This window comes from Rhinopithecus bieti, unplaced genomic scaffold (assembly GCF_001698545.2).
Source record: "Rhinopithecus bieti isolate Rb0 unplaced genomic scaffold, ASM169854v2 scaffold_82929, whole genome shotgun sequence".
NCBI lineage: Eukaryota > Metazoa > Chordata > Mammalia > Primates > Cercopithecidae > Rhinopithecus > Rhinopithecus bieti.
In genome coordinates, this window is record NW_016830474.1 from 1 (window position 1) to 15,902 (window position 15,902).

At 51.4% G+C, this 15,902-nt stretch overlaps 1 protein-coding gene and 1 pseudogene across 1 annotated transcript; both read right to left on the minus strand.

The window, feature by feature from the left end:
- Nucleotides 1-7: 7 nt before the first annotated feature.
- On the minus strand, nucleotides 8-4,336 carry LOC108524440 (ral-GDS-related protein-like; annotated as a pseudogene).
- Nucleotides 4,337-5,672: 1,336 nt separating this feature from the next.
- LOC108524448 (ral guanine nucleotide dissociation stimulator-like) lies at nucleotides 5,673-8,488 on the minus strand. Its single transcript, XM_017865556.1, has 3 exons — nucleotides 8,345-8,488; nucleotides 7,824-7,931; nucleotides 5,673-5,920 (listed from the first exon to the last, which is right to left on the minus strand). The coding sequence occupies exons 1-3, from the start codon at nucleotides 8,423-8,425 to the stop codon at nucleotides 5,744-5,746; spliced, it is 366 nt and encodes a 121-aa protein (XP_017721045.1). The 5' UTR covers nucleotides 8,426-8,488; the 3' UTR covers nucleotides 5,673-5,743.
- Between the last annotated feature and the right edge of the window lie 7,414 nt (nucleotides 8,489-15,902).

Below are 15,902 nucleotides of genomic sequence, written 5' to 3' on the forward strand. Positions count from 1 at the left end.
TGGAAACCACAGCTACCTCACAGGGCCTCCTGTGTACTGTTTGCTGTAGCTGTTGCCATTGTTCTCCCCCTCATCCCTCTGAGGAAGAACCAGGCACGAGCACCCTCCAATTGCTTTCTTTTCTTGAACCTCGTTTCCATCCTGTGAGGGCTGCGCTATAGGCTTAGCATCCCTTCATTTTCCAGAAGAGCAAACAGAGGCCCAGAGCCAGGCAGTGACTCCCCAGGGCCCCAAAAGAGAGGGCTCCTCCTCCCCATCCTGGAGGCTGTGTCTCGGCTGCTTTCACTCCATATCCCAGCACCACCACCCATCAGGGTCCTGTTATCTGGAGTCTCTGAGTGTCTTGGTCTCCAACCAGGCACAGTTGTGATGGGAAAGGGACAGGGCATTTTAGGAGACCTGGTTAGGTGGCACGTGCCTATCCAAGCCCCACTGGAGTCTGTGCCACACAAACTGAGTTTGAGCCATGCCAAAGGTTTTGCCTTGCCAGTGATCCCCCAGGGGAGTTCCGTGTACAGAACTCTCTCTTCCTCCACTCAGGAAGTGGCCTCCTGAGGCCCTGTCTCTGACTGACATGGCAGGGTTTTCCAGAATCTGGGTGAGGGGACATGTTACCTTCTCATTTGCATGGAAGATTCTGAGATCTGGTCAGGGAGTATCGCCGAGGTATGCATGAATTCCCCAGGAATTCATGAATCCCCCAGATACTTGCCATGAGCATGTGTCACTGCTCACTGGTGAGAATCCTGTGACATGACCCATTTTTGGGTATCAGCAAAGGTCAGAGCGGGGAGTCCCAACGAACACGTATGTCTGTCCCAAGCATGCCCATTGATACCCGTAACTGGGTGGTCCACTGGACTCCCTGGCACATAAGCTTCCCCTGTTGTCATTCCCCCTACCCCAGTGTGGGCTGCGGTCCCTGCCCATGGAGGTGCGCTGCAAACAGTAGCAGCAGCAGAGGCCTGGCTTCCTGAGGAATTGCTGGCCAGTTTGAAGAAGGAAGAAAGTCCCACCTATCATGGCCACCCCCAAGCCTGGAGGAAGCTCCATGCCAGCAGCATGGACGAGTACAGGAGCCAGAGCCCTGCTAATGCTGTAGCTTATCACCCCCGCTCCGCAGCCCAGCAGCCATTGCCACATCCCATTTCCAGGGCCTCCTGCCCCCGTGCCCTCATGTGCCCATGGACCCACACACCTCTCTTCCTATTGGCCCAAGGTAGGCATGGAGGGAATTTTTCAAGTCCACTTTTAGTAGGTAAGTCAAAACAAAATAACCACTCCACACCGGGTCCAATGCCCTTCCAAACTCTCTTTCCTCTGACCCTTAAACACTTGTCCCACATCTCCCAGACTCCACTGTACCTTGATCAGCAGGTCCCTCTTCACGGCAGTGTCTTTTTTGCAGAGTTCTTTTAGATATTTTGTGCTTTTGCTGTGGACAGAGAAAAGAAAGATGGGTAAATTTGGGAATCTCCGGGGGGGATTTGTGAGTTCCAATCCAATCCCTTTTGTTTCAAAATCCAGAGAATCCCAACTTCCTAGGTGAGAGTTTTCAGTGGGATCGTCTGATGACAAGGGCTCCAGAGGACCAGGGTGGGACTATCATGCTCCTCCCCTGGCCCATCTCCACTTCACATGAGCCCCTGCGTGTTCACAGTTAGCTTCCAGCTGGACACAGTTCCACTGCTGGGTGCAAACACCTGAAAGTCTCCAGTTGGCTCCAGTTTGTTCCTGATGGTTAAAAAAGCTTAGTCCTGAATTGGAAATCCTTGCCTAGAAATCTAGGGCAGCTTAGTGACCACACGCACCATCCCATCCCTGCCTTATGTCCCTATTCTCCAAGAACCTTTCGGAGTCGTTGAGGGCACATGGGGAGACCTATGGGTCCCTAGGTCAACACTGGTTCTCCTGTGGAGGGAACCCTCCTCACCTGGACACTGCTGCCCATGTCTTGTGTAGCCGGTATATTGGGTTGCTGCACAGAGCAGAGACGATGGCATGCACCGTGGAGAAATTGTTGAGGCTTAGGCACTCCTGGAGAGGGAAGAGTGAGCTGTGAGGTCCAGAGTTGGAGCTCGGCCCACTTCAGCCTCAGCCCTCTCTGCTGAGATCTCCCCTCCTGGATGAAGAAGAGACCCAGGGAGCTTCAGGAGGGCATGCCTGGGGCCAAGTGAATGTCAGTCATCTAGGAGGATTTTAGTTCAACCTAAAGAAGAGCGCAGGTCAGAAGTGAGCAGCCACCACTGGGCCATGGGAGTCAAGGTCAGTGAACCTCTGGCAAAAAGGGCCTAGGGGATGTACAGGGCTCAGGCCAGAGATACAGATGCCAATCCTGAAAGCCAATGGAGGAGAAGAGGCAGTTCTCCATTTTTAAAGAGGGAATCCTCAGGCCCAAACATGGCTTACCCTGGCCACCTTGATCCAGTGCTCCACCACCCTGGCCCTGTCCTGGACCCTCATACTGTGGTTCCCGAGGCAGGAGGTAGTGACGCAGTTGGTGAGCCTGTTGAAGTGTGCAATGGTGGCACAAACTGTGGGTGCCACGTGCTCATTCCCCTTCTTAGCTCGTTGGCCCCAGATGGAGCCCAAGCATTCGTAGAGCTCCACCTTCTTGAATAGATCCTTTGAGGGAGGAAGAGAGTGTCACAGACACAGCACACCCCAGCTCAGGGTCACCCACAGTCCCAGGCAGGGACTGAGCTCACAGTTATCCATGGTCTCTGGCAGGAACCGAGCTGGAGCTCAGAAAGCTTTAAAATGGGCTCCAGACATGTGGGAGTCCCTGGGTTTGATTTTTTGCCCACTAAGGCCCCTGAATGCATCATGGCCCAGAACCTAACGAGAGTGGGGAGAGTGACATTTTCTCCCAGGCCATCCACACTCCAAGAACTAGAAGGTGGCTCAGGCCTGTCCGTCCTGAGACCTTGTATTCCTCCCATCCCAATCAGCCCTCTACTCCTTCTCTCCATACCGGTGCACTTTCCTTGTGGCAGCTGCAACCTTGGGCTCTGTTTGGGTGTCTGCCATAGAATCTAGTATGCATCAGGTACCTAACAAGTGCTGAGGGTAGTGAGGCTCCTGAGCAGCTGGGTGAGTGACCCATGGCCCTGCCTGCCCCTCAGTGATCACCTGCCCTGTCCTGCTTTCTGTCCATCCCGTCATTCAGTCTGCACAGTCACTCTGTGCAGCTGGCATGGGCAGTGTCCCATCTCTGCTGTCCCCATGCAGACAGGGAAGGCTTGTGGATGAGGAAACTCATTCAGATCCCATGTTTGGTAAGAAGTGGGGCTGAAATTGGACCCAGGTCATTGGCCGCTCCTCGGGGAGAGGCTGGTCTGAGACAGCTGGTGCCAGAGGCACAGCCTGCAAAGCCCAGCTGCTCACCGCATCCGTGAGGGTCAGCTGCGCTGCCAGCAGCCTGAGATGGAAGGTCGTGATGTCAGGCATCTCCTCATGGGGTTGGTTCTTTACAGTCCCGGGACAGGGACAGGGGGACTCTGGGGCTGACTGTGGCTTCAGCAGTGTCACTGGAGGGGGCCCTTCCCCTGGTGCTGGTCCTGGTGCTGAATGTAGATATCCTGGTGTATCCAGGGTTGCACGTGACTCTGGCTCCAGACCAGGCCCCAGGTCCGCCAGCAGTGGTGGTGCTGGCTCCAGGGCCAGCATTGTTAATGGGTGTTGCCCAGGAGGTGGAGCAGGATCTGGAAAAGGAGAAAAGGTCACCACACCAGTCACTTTTCACTGGGCTTTCCAAGCACAGAAATGACCGGATGGAATGTAAGGGAGTTGTAGCCCCAAAACACCACCCCCAGAAAGTCTTCCAGGCTACAAGCCACCTCACCATCTGGCTTGACCTCGTTGGGCTGTGGAAGCACCAACTGGCCTAGGACAAGTTCCTGATGGTCCTCCATGCCCAGTCCAGGCCAGGCGAAGTTCCTGAAGGCCAGCTTTATCCGGAAAGAGGACAGTTGCGGGGGCTGATAGCAAACTGTTTTCAAGGGGCCAGGTGAACAAAAAGAAGGTGATGGTGCTGGTGATGGAGTGAACAGCTGAGTCAGAGGCCTGGCCTTCTCCCACACAACCCTCCAGGGCACCCTTGTGTGGTTCTGGGTCCCTGGCCTGTTGCTGCCTGTGTAGAGGACAGCCCCACCATATCCCAAGCCATCAATGCTGTCCTGGAAGGGGCACACCTGGCCGTGCAGCAGGGCTGTACAGACCCTTGTGCTCCCTGGCGTCCCACTGACATTCTCTTCCCAATGCCCTGGAGCACAGCGCTATGCACCTGGGCACTCAAGACTGCAGCTCCAGGCTGATTTGTGAGCAGCTTGCTCATCAAAGCTCCAGCTTTGGTTCCCCTGGTCCTGGGGTTAGGAGGGTAGGGGCAGATGTTGGGTGTAGGAGGACAGGGAGAATTGGGAAGCCACGGTGCTGGGGATGGGTCTCTCAGTGGCCAGCTGTGAACGTAGTCTCTCCTCTGCTTTGCAGGGAACCTGAGTCTCCATTTACAGAATTCACTGTATGCCTCTTGCAGGGGAAGTCCCCAGATGTCAGCCTTCTCATGGGAATTAGAAGTATGAGCCCCAGGGCTCCTTTAGTGTCTCCCCAGCCAGAGTCCACATCTTTTCCCCCATGTTTTGTGGGTGAAAAGGCCCTTCAGAACCCTAAATCCATGGAGTTTATACTTGTTGCTGGGCTCCATCATTCTAGTCAGAACCTGGGAGGATGCCACCGTATGTGGAGGAGGCCATGAGGGTTTCCCCTCTAACATTCTGTAGATATGACCTGTTTATTCTGTCTCCTGTGAGCACCCTCTCTGAGTAGAATCGAGTCCCAGGGATTGTCATCTGCTTTGTTTATGAAATTATGCCAAGTCACAAGAAGAACGATGCACAAATGAGGTGTTTTGTATGTATGTGTTGAATGAGTGAACCCCAACCATTGGAGAACCCCAGTGAGCCTCTCCAGATGTCTGAGTGGGCCTGTGCTTGCTTTTTCAGCACCCAGGGACCCTGTTCTGTCTGTGTCAAAAAGAGAGATCAGCCAGAAAGAATCTCAGACATCCTTTACCAATGCCATCGTAGACTTGCTTTCTATGTGCTTTTCCAAACAGCGAGAGATATGGGCCATTGAGGCAGAATGCTGAGAACTGCTTCAGTGAGGAGGAAGAGAAAGGTAATCATCACCAGCACCACCAGCAGATATCCAGAAGTTTAGGTTCTAGGACCCGCTCAATTTTTTTTTTTTTTTGTTTTTTTTCTTTTCTCCTGGTCTTAGATCATACAGTGTTTGGCTGGGCCACCCGGTGCTCAAGCTGCTAACCAAGCACTTTGGGAGCTGAGACGGGGGAACACGAGTCAGAGATCGAACCATCGGCGGCTAACACGGTGAAACCCCGCTCTACTCAAAAAAACAAAAAAACTAGCCGGCGCGCGTACGCGGCGCCTGTAGTCCCAGCAAACTCGGGAGCTGAGGCAGCGAGAATGGCTTAAACCGCCAGAGGAGCGCAGCTGCATGAGCTGAGCAGCCGGCCACAGCACTCCACCTGGCGGCAGAGCGAGACTGGGGCCTTCACAAAAAAAAAAAAAAAAAAAGATCATTCAGTGCCTACAAGAACCCTGTCAGGTTCATCTTCTCACTACTTTGTGTTCCAGAGGAGCTAACCGAGGCTCTCAGAGCTGCATCTTCAAGACACAGCCAGTAGGGGACAGAGGCATCTCTGTGCCTTGGAGGGGATGGACACTCACCTTCTAACCAGTAATTCCAAAAAGTGTGGCATGGTGATAAAGTCCCAGGAGGGGCCCAGGCAGGTGGCGTAAGAGGAGATGGGTTTAGTTAGCAAGGCTGGAACCAGGGACTCCAACAGCCTCTCCCCTGTGCCGGGCTGGCAAGTTGGCATCCTGCAGATCTCATTTTCATACTAGGGGGACAAGGAGGGACATGGGAGTCAGTGGTAACACCATGAGCCACCAGAGGATTGGTATCTGGAGCTCACACCAAGCAGCAGCAACCCTTCAGGGACTTGTGTATGTGGAGAACCTGAGTGCCCATGGTGAAAAGGGTTCTAGGCTTTCAAAGTAAAATTGCGTGTGAGGGTGGAGAATGATAAAATGATTCATGCTTTCAAGGCATTGTCACGGTGTTTGTCAGCTCTGGGGCAACAGCACCGTGTGTATCAACAGCCTACATGAAGAGTATCATTCCTGCAATCCTCAAGACCTGGGGATGCCTTTTCCTCTCCTCATTTCAGTGACAAGGTACAGTACAAGATGCTCTAGAAGAACCTTTTGACTTAAAGGGATATGATTGTTTTTGTTCCTTTAACATGATCCTGATTCTGGAGAAACAGCTAAGGCCATCCCACCCCTGGGCAAGGGGAAAATGCTGAAAAACTCCAGGGTGGGAGGAAGCGCATCCCAAGGCTCAGGATCTGCCAGGCAACTGGGGAAGAGAAAACGCAGGCAGGTATTGAAGCTGAGAAAGGTTATGCAAATGTATGTTTGAAACTGGGAATGAAACGGTGATTTTCTCTGCCACACAGCAGATTGGCAAAAAGTTAAAAGCATGTTAGTAAGCAGGGGAGGCTGTGTTCAGAGAAGCAGTTACCTTCAGAGGCTACTGGTGACCCTGTGAGCAGCTGGAGTCCTTTTGGAAAGTCAACTGGCTCGAGCTGTTGAAATTTGATGTCTGCACATCCTTTCACCCAGATATCCCTTTCCTGGGTGTCTGTCTTCGCAGGGGATTTGTATATTTTATGGGTTGAATTGTGTCCCCTCCCCCAAATGTAGCTGTTCCTATTCTCAACCCAAGAGACTGAGAATGTGACTGTGTCTGGACACGGAGTTCTCCAAGAGGTAATTCAGGTGAAGTGAGTTCATTAGGGTGGCCCCTAATTTAATATGCCTGGAGTTCTTACAAGGAGAGGTGGTCAATGCACAGAGAAGTTCAAGAGAAGGCTCTATGCTGACCAAGATAGAAGTCAGCGACCTCCAAGGCAAGGAGAGAGGCCCAGAGAAACCACCCCAGGCTGACAGGTTGACATTGGACTTCCAGTCCCCAGAATTGTTGGGAACCAGATTTCTGTGGTTAAGCCCTTCAGTCAGCATGCATGTTATGGCAGCCCTGGCAAACTGCTCCAGCCTATTAGGACACACATAGGATTATGCTCCCTGCAGAACGGCTGCCTAGAATGGGAATTTTATCATGATAGGCTCCACCAGCACTGAGAGGCTGACCCGCTGTGGAGCATGGCCTCCCTTAAGGAATATTACAGTGAGATGCGAGGGTACAGCTCCTGCCTGATGGGCCTCCAGGGATGAGTTCTGTGAGATGACACTTTAAAGACAAATGCATAGAGTAGCTTCACCTTCTGTTGCTGTAGTCAACGCCCCCCCCGCTTGTTTGTGTAAAAGTTTTGTATTTTAAATCCTGCAGTAGGTCTGGCAGGGCAGCAGAGCTGCCTGTTGTCTGAGATACACTTAGGGTGAGGAGTTAAAATGATAACAGTATGAGTATGTTGCTGGTATTACCATTGTACTCAATTTTTGTGGCAACATGCTGAGATACTCCTGGCATAGCATAAAGTGAAAACAGAAAGATTTTCTCTGATCTTCCTCTGATAGGTGAGAGGGACTTTGCCTGTAACCAAGTTGTCACTAGGGACTAATAGCAGCTAGATTGCTTTGGGAGAGGACAGTGGGTCACTAAAGTGGAAAATCCCTAGGACAGAGCTTAGGGAGTTCCCATGTTCGTGTTTGAGTCTTCGGCCCACCCTGGTTTTCTGGAGTCCCTGTCTGTGGAGACCCTTCTGTGCCCCGTCTCACCCCAGACCAGCACTGGCTGTTGTTGGTGGCATGGTGCACCTGTCCTTTAAAGAAATTGGAGAAATGGAATCCATCCAGCAGCTCCTGCTTGATCCTCTGTGTGGAGCTCTGCAAAGAGAGTGCCCGAGAGCCGAGCGAAGAGGTGTCAGTGGCCTGCCTGGCTGACCCCACAATGGGACACCCCCATTAGAACTCCTCCTTGGCCCCCGTGTTCCCCAACAAGATTTGGCACATAGGAGCATCTGCATAGACCTCCAGCCAGAGAAGCTTGAGGTCTCCCGCAGATGAAGCTTGAGGTCTTGGGATTCAGATCTGAGCAGACAAACTGTGTCCTCTACACTCACCTTCCCATCCTGCCAGGCATGGTCTGGGCTGTGAACCTGACATACCTACCAGGCTCCAAACACCTGACAATCGAACTCCTCCTGTCCAGGGAGGGCCCCTCATCTCCTGTTTCCCCCAAACATATGGGGAGGGGCTCGGCGCTGCCCTGGACGGGCCTTCCCTGGGTTCTGTGTTACCTGTGGGTGCCTTCTGGCAAAGGGCCAGAGGCATCGAGGGTGAGGGTTGAACCAATGTCTATATTCTCGAGAAAGACTCATTTTGGCCTCCCCTGCGACGAGGAGGTCGGCAGCATGTCGGGACACAGCAGGAGAACATGTTGTTCTCCCCAGCATCTCCTACCAAGTGAGCTGGAAATGGGGCTGTCTCTAGAATATGGGTGCCTAGTTACCAGAATTCTAAGTTCTGTTGGGGATCTGTCAGCAAGGAAGTGAGGTCACATCTTGTAGGTTCCATCCTGTAAGCGCCTCCTTTCCTTAAGACCTACTGAAAGACCCCTCTGGGTTTCTGATCACTCACCCTCCCCCGTCAACTCCTTAACCTGTTCACCATTATGCAAGAGTGTGTCCCTTCAGCACCCTGGAAAGAGAGCACCAGGATATAACCACAGTCTAAGGTTTGAGGACCCAGTGCTGGGTCAAACAGCCTTTATCTTAGCAGTTGTGAGACCCTAGAGAACTCCTTTGGTGTTTTGGGGCCTCCCCAGCTTGCACAATGGGGGTTATGCTAGCATCTCCTTCCTAGGGAACTCATGAGCTGTGTTTGAGATAAATCTTAAAAAAAACTCATGGTGTGGTGTTCCCTGTAGATATTGTACACACTTAGAGATGGAATAACTACAAGAAGGGGTGAGAGGTAGCATGGAATACAACTCCAGTGGGCCTGGGGTCCACAGTGTGAACTCAGGAAAAGGCACTTTTGCTCTGGGCCTCATCTTAATGCTGCAACAGTAGATGTTGAGATTAAATGAAATTCAGACATCCTCCTCTGACATTGCACCTCCCAGTGCCTTCCCATTTCATTTAGAACCAGACCCTGTGCCTCATCTCAGCCTGGTGGGGCAATGTCCACAAGACAGCACTGAGGGGTTAGTGACTCCCTTCTGAATGACTGAATATGACACAGATGATGGAATAGCACTTATGAGCTAATTCAGGCTGTTACAGCAAAGAGCTGTAGCCCAGGGAGCTCATCAAGAAGAGAATTGTATTTCTCCCAGTTCTGGAGGCTGAAAGTTGGGTATCAGGGTATAGCATGGTCGGGCCTTGGTGAGGACAATCCCGCCCCATTCACTGAGCTTTTACAGGTTTTGTCCTTTCCTTGGAGGCCGGTCAATTTTAGGAGCCTGGGTAGACCTCCATTCAAAGCCCAGCTCCCACTTGTAGCTTGGTGATCATGAGGAAGTCATAGAACATCCCTGTGCCAGTTTTCTCCTCTGAAAAATGGTGTTAGTGAGAGTTGCTTTCTTTTTTAATCATAGAATATAAAGCATTCAAAGAAGTTAACACGGTGCTATTGGGCGGAAAGTGAGAGCCGAGCAAACCAGAGAGATCAGCTTGCCCACATCAGTGGCGAGGAGTGCGGAGAGTGGGTGAGGCTGGGGCAGGAAGCAGGCCAGCCTGCCAGAGCGCAGGAACAGGTGAAGGGTAAGAGTGAGCTCCTCACCCTGAACTCTCAGGGGACACAGGCATGCAGGGACTGTGGGGAGCACAATCATCAGGGCTTCCCTCGTTCCCCTGGTTCCCTCCATATCTGACGTGGTCCCAGGACCCCCTCTCCCTGTGTTTTCTCTCTACCCTGCTTTCTTTCTGCCTGCCCTCCCAGGACTCATTATTGGCCCTGGTCATGTGGAGTCTTGAGGTGATTCTAGGCCTATTAATAACTCCTCTGAGGTTCAACCTACCTTTTGTTGAGACCTCTGAGCTTAGTCAGAAACCTCCTCCTGCCTGTACCCGAGAGAGGGCTGGAGGGAGCTGACAGTGCAATGGCAGTTTTCCCTGGGGCAGCCACTCCAGGGCCCGCTGGCAGGTGTCTGCTGAACTTGAGCTTTCTTTTGGGTCTCTAGGGTTCTGAGGTGTGATTTTCCCTCTGAAGATATGCTGATCCCCCAGTGGGTGCCTTAGCCTCAGAAATGGTTCCCCCTGAGCTGGGAGCTGTGTTCTACCCTCAGTTTCCTAGGACACCTCACCCCAGCCCTGCCCATTCTGACTTCTGAAGCCCAAAGAGAGGGTCTGTAGAAATTGCTAGATACAAAAGGGCTACAAATAAGTCATCGGAGGTGTATTTACATAACAAATGTTTTTTAGCCATTACTATACATCTACCTCAGCAAAGGCGATATTTAAAAATGTTAATACCCTGAGTCACCCTACAGAGAGTTATATTTATTTGATGGGGCAGGAGACAGGCATGTTTTGTTTTTTCTTTTTTGAAATGGGATCTTGTGGTGTTGCCCAGGCTGTAGCAGAGTTGCATGATCATAAGCAGCCTTGACCTCCCAGGCTTAAGGAATCCTCCCTTCTCAACCTCTCAAGTGGCTGGGACTATGGGCATGCACCACCATGCCATGCCATATTTTTTTGTAGAGGCAGGTTCTCACTGTTCCACCCAGGGTTGTCTTTAAGTCCTAACCTCAAGCTGTCCTACTGCCTCGGCCTCCCACAATCCTGAGTTGACAGACACAAGCCACCGTGCCTGGCCATGTTTCTTTTAAGAGCTCCCTTAGTATTTCTAATGGGCATCCAAGCAAAGAAGGCTTTGCTTGCAGAAGGCTGTGGAACTCTCCTGAGGGTGCATTTTCTTCACAGCCAGCATATTGTTCCCTGAAGTGTCTGCTTAGCAGTGTACAGGCTATTTATATCCAGGGCTTTGGGGAGCTATTGGGTTTGGGGGCTGGCTGGGGCATGAGTGTTGGCTCTGGGGTCTGTCACAGAGGTCACAAGGTGCAAAGAACTGGTCTCACTTTGTAATGACTTACCCATTTTGTGATTCTGTTTATATTTTTCCATCTCCCTGGACTGTAAGGCTTGCTAGGACAGGGACTGTGTCTTCTTGCTCCCTGGTGCCTGACTCACAGGAGCTCTCGAGAAATATTGAGTGCATGAATGACAGTTTTGGTTTCTGTGATATGTGCAGGGAAGGAGATGTTAATGGGACATGGAGGAGGCACCCCTGTCCCAGCTTAGGGGATAGGGAGTCCAGGAAGGCTTCCAGGAGGAGGCGATACCTTGGCTAAAGCTTAAAGCCTGAGTTGCAGCTAACCAGCTGGAGCATTTGGGGAGGGGCATCTGGCAGAAGATGCCATGTGAGCAATAGTATGGAAGTGAGCACTTAGTGCCACCTTTGGGGACCAGGGCTGAGGGTCAGTGGTCCAGGCAGGGCTGGAGATGCTGGTTCATGCTTCTTGTCCTGAGAGTCCCAGGTGCCTGTGAGAACGGCAGAGTGGCACAGCCTGCCCTCCGCTCCCATTGCTCTAGTGGTTGTTGAGGGGCTTTTGAGTTACCCCCTCTTCTCCCCACTTTGCCCACATGCTCAGAATTATATTTATTTTTTATGAAACAGAGTCTGGGTCTGTCGCACCAGCTGGAGTGCAGTGGCATGATCTCGGCTCACTGCAACCTCCACCTCCCAGGTTCAAGTGATTCTGCCTCAGCCTCCTGAGTAGCTGGGATTACAGACACGTGCCACCATGCCTGGCTAATTTTTGTATTTTTAGTAGAGACAGGGTTTCAGCATATTGGTCAGGCTCGTCTCGAACTCCTGACCTCAGGTGATCCACCAGCGTCGTATTCCCAAGGTGCTGGGATTACAAGCATGAGCCACTGTGCCCGGCCAGAGAGTTATTTTTAAAGCCACCCTGCAGGGCCCTCAGGCACCATCTCCAGGATATCATTCAGGCCTCCCACCTTACCCCTAAGAGGGAGGGGTGCTGGTTACCACCCACCTCACTTTACAGATGTCCACATGAGGTTGGAAACTTGCCCAACATCACACAGACAGTGAGTAGCCAAGGATTCGACCCCAAGTCAGTGACTCCACATACTGGGCTCTCAGCCTCTCTCAGCTGCCCCCTGACACCCTGTTCTTTATGCTAATTTGCTGGTTCCAAAGGGAATGAGCTCCCCATCATTGGAGGAATGCAAGCAAATGTTGGAGCACCCCTTAGAATGGATGCTGCGCAGGGATAAAAGCCTCCTGACCACCTGTACCTTTGTGGACCCGCATCTCCTGAAAGAACCCCTTTAGGTGGTGTGATTGGTGCAGTCTCGTCAGGCGCCCCAGGTCTGCTAACTCCCAGTGCGGTGTTTCTTTTGGTCCTCAAGTTCGGAGAAGCCGAGGAATCCCTTCTCACGGGTTTCCTAGCACCTTGATTTTCAGATGACCCAGTTCTGGGCGGGACTGGAGGCAGGGCTATAAGGCAGGCCATCAGAGAGGCCTAGTTTGAGTTCCAGCAGTGCCCTTTCCTGGCTGTGTGACCCTTGGGAAAATTGCATAAACTCCTTGAGCCTCAGTTTATATACCTTTAAAATGGAGCAATAATGCTCTTTAGAGGATTAAATAAGAATTCTATAAAAGCACCTGGCACATAAAGTATGTTCAAGTAAGGAACTTAAATTTGCAAGGGAAAAAAACCTCATTAAAAAGGGGGCAAATGACATGAACAGATACTTCTCAAAAGAAGACATACATGCAGCCAACAACCATATGAAAAAAAGCTCAACATCCCTGATCATTAGAGAAATGGAAATCAAACCACAGTGAGCTACCATCTCACATCAGTCAGAATGGCCAAGGTTGCAGAGAAAAGGGAATGTTTATACACTTTTGGTGGGAGTGTAAATTAGTTCAGTCATTGTGGAAGACAGCAACAGTTCCTCAAAGACCTCAAGACAGAAATACCATTCGATCCAGCAATCCCATTACTGGGTATATACCCAAAGGAGTAGAAATCGTGAAGGGGGCGAGACTCATGTATGTGCATCCTGCAGAGGGATCTTACAGGTGGGGAGAGCCCTGGGTTCTTTGTCCAACTGCTCTGAGCTGCAGCGGGAGGGGGTCTCTGTTTCTTGGCTGATAAGTGGGCTTGAGAGAGGTATGCTGGTGGGTGGAGGGCTGGGGCAGAGTCACCTGACTTATTCAAAGAAGCCCTTGAGAGAGCCGTGGCTTCTTGGAATTAAGAGGCAAGAGTGGGCCAGGTGCAGTGGTCATGCGTGTAATCCCGGCACTTTGGGAGGCCAAAGTGGGCGGATCGTGAGGTCAAGAGATCAAGACCATCCTGGTCAACATGATGAAATCTCCTCCCTACTAAAAAAACAAAAATTATCTGGTCATGGTGGTACACGCCTATAGTCCCAGCTACTCAGGAGGCTGAGGCAGGAGAATCACCTGAACTGGGAGGTAGAGGTTGCAGTGAGCTGAGATCGCACCATTACACTCCAGCCTGGGTGACAGAGAGACTCCGTCTCAAAAAATAAAAAATAAAACAACAACAACAACAACAAAAAAAACATGCATGCCAATGCTCACTGCAGCACTATTCACAATAGCAAAGGCATGGAATCAACTTAAATGCCCATCAATGGTAGACTGGATAAAGAAAATGTGGTACATATGCACCATGGAATACTATGCAGCCACAAAAAAGAATGAGATCATATCCTTTCCAGGAACATGAATGGAGATGGAAGCCATTATCCTTAGCAAACTGATGCAAAACAGAAAAACAAATACCACGTGTTTTCACTTACAAGTGGGAGCTAAATAATGAGAACACATGGACACAATGGGGAGCAAGACACTGGGGCCTATCGGAGGATGAAAGGTGGGAGGAGCAGAAAAAATAACTTGGCTAATAGGCTTAGTACCTGGATGATGAAATCATCTGTACAACAAACCCACGTGACATGTTTACCTGTATAACAAACCTGCACATGTACCCTTGAACTTAAATTTTTTTTTCTTTAAAAGGAACATGTTGAAATAAATAGTCTCTTACTTTATCATTTGGTTCAAAATAGCCTCCAGCTTCTGCTGTGAGACAAGGTGTTCATTAGAACAAGGGCCCATTAGAACAAGGGCCACCTTTGAGTAACCTAGGGTAGATTATATGAAAAGAAAAAATCTGTGCCTCAGTTTCCCCATTCTAAAATGGAATAATTTGGGGACTTACATCATCAGGGTTGTTGTGGTTACACACAGTTCCTGGAGCATAGTGAGTGCCCAAAAAAAGTGAATAATGAGCTTCACCACCATAAAGTTCCTGCACACAGGCCACAGTGATCCCAGACCACCACTGCCTCGGGACCACCCCAGACTCCCTGGCATCTGTCAGCCTTCAAAGTGGATCAAGCCCAAGCCCACGTCTGAGAGGCTGGAATGGGGAAAGAGTGAGCTGAATTCCAGCTCTTCCTTCCAGGGCTGCCTGGCCCTCTTCCCCCTGTCCACAGTCTGGTTTGTGCCCCGGGATGGGTTTGGAGGAGTGTGCAGCCTCCTCTCTTCCTGCATGGAGACAATGCCCTTTTCTGCAGTGTTCAAGGGTAATAACCTGTTACCCTCCTTGCTAATTACCAGCCTTTTCAATTTCATCTCCTGGCCTTAGGCTGTCAGCCTGTCATTAATCCTGGGGAGGTATTCTAGCAGATAGCTGGGATATCAGACTTCTGGGGAGATATACTCAGTACTGGGTAGCAAAGGTGGGAGAGGTCCTCACTTATCCCAGCCCGTCCCTCAGGCTGAGAACTACATGCACACTTAACATCAGCAGCTCCAGATTCTTTCCCAAGGTAAGAGGTTTACAGCCAGCTTCCTGGCTGTGTGACCTCAGGAGAGGAGCTTAACCTCTCTGAGTTTTGAGATCCACAGCTGTAAGTGGACAACCTTCTCCACTCTGCAGCGTTTGGACTTGAGACAGTGTGAATACTGTCATGATGGCAACAGGAAACGGCTCCTGCAAACTGAGTACATTAAGGCAAATTTAATAAATGGGCTATTGACTGGTGGTGGGAGGGAGGGCCTGGTCCAGCTCTCAGATGGATGCATGGATGTGCCGGCATGGTAGGAAGAGGTGGCAGGAAGGGGATGTGAGGAGGAGAAGGAGGTGGCACCCCGGTGCATCAACAGTGCACTTCGGGGTGAGGCCAAGGCCATCTGGGAATGCAGAGCCTCTTGGAATTCCCATGCTTTGTCCTCGCCCACAGCAGGGGCAGCTCATCTTCCTCCTGCAGCTCTAGCACCCAGCATGGATGCACAACAGGAGAGACACAGGTGCCAGGACTACCTGGGCCCAGTGGCCCTGATAACATCTGCTGCAGGGGCCCCCCTCTATGCCTTTTGTGTCTGGGAGGAAGCACAGCTCACCAGGCTCCCTGTTCTCCTCCGATCCCCTTCCTGCCACCACTTCCCACTCCCGGGCCTCGGCACCATTCACCTTGCTGACCCCTGTCCCCTCCTCAGCCCCAAGCATGGACTGCACCAGGAGAAGCCCAAGCCCTGCCTCTCCTGCTCCTGCAGCTGCTTCAGCAGCCCCTTCCCCACTTCACAGTCAACCCCACGTGGGGGTCCCCTCTGAACGAGGAAGACAGAGGCCCTTCACATTCCTGGGCCTCAACCACAGCTGCAGCAAGAGCTGGCTTTGCCTTCCCCGTCTCTCAGCACCAGCAGGATGGAATTCCCATCCCCAAAGTGCATGGATTTTCCTGTGTTCTCCAGACAGAGCCCCACATTGCCCCTGACTCAGTG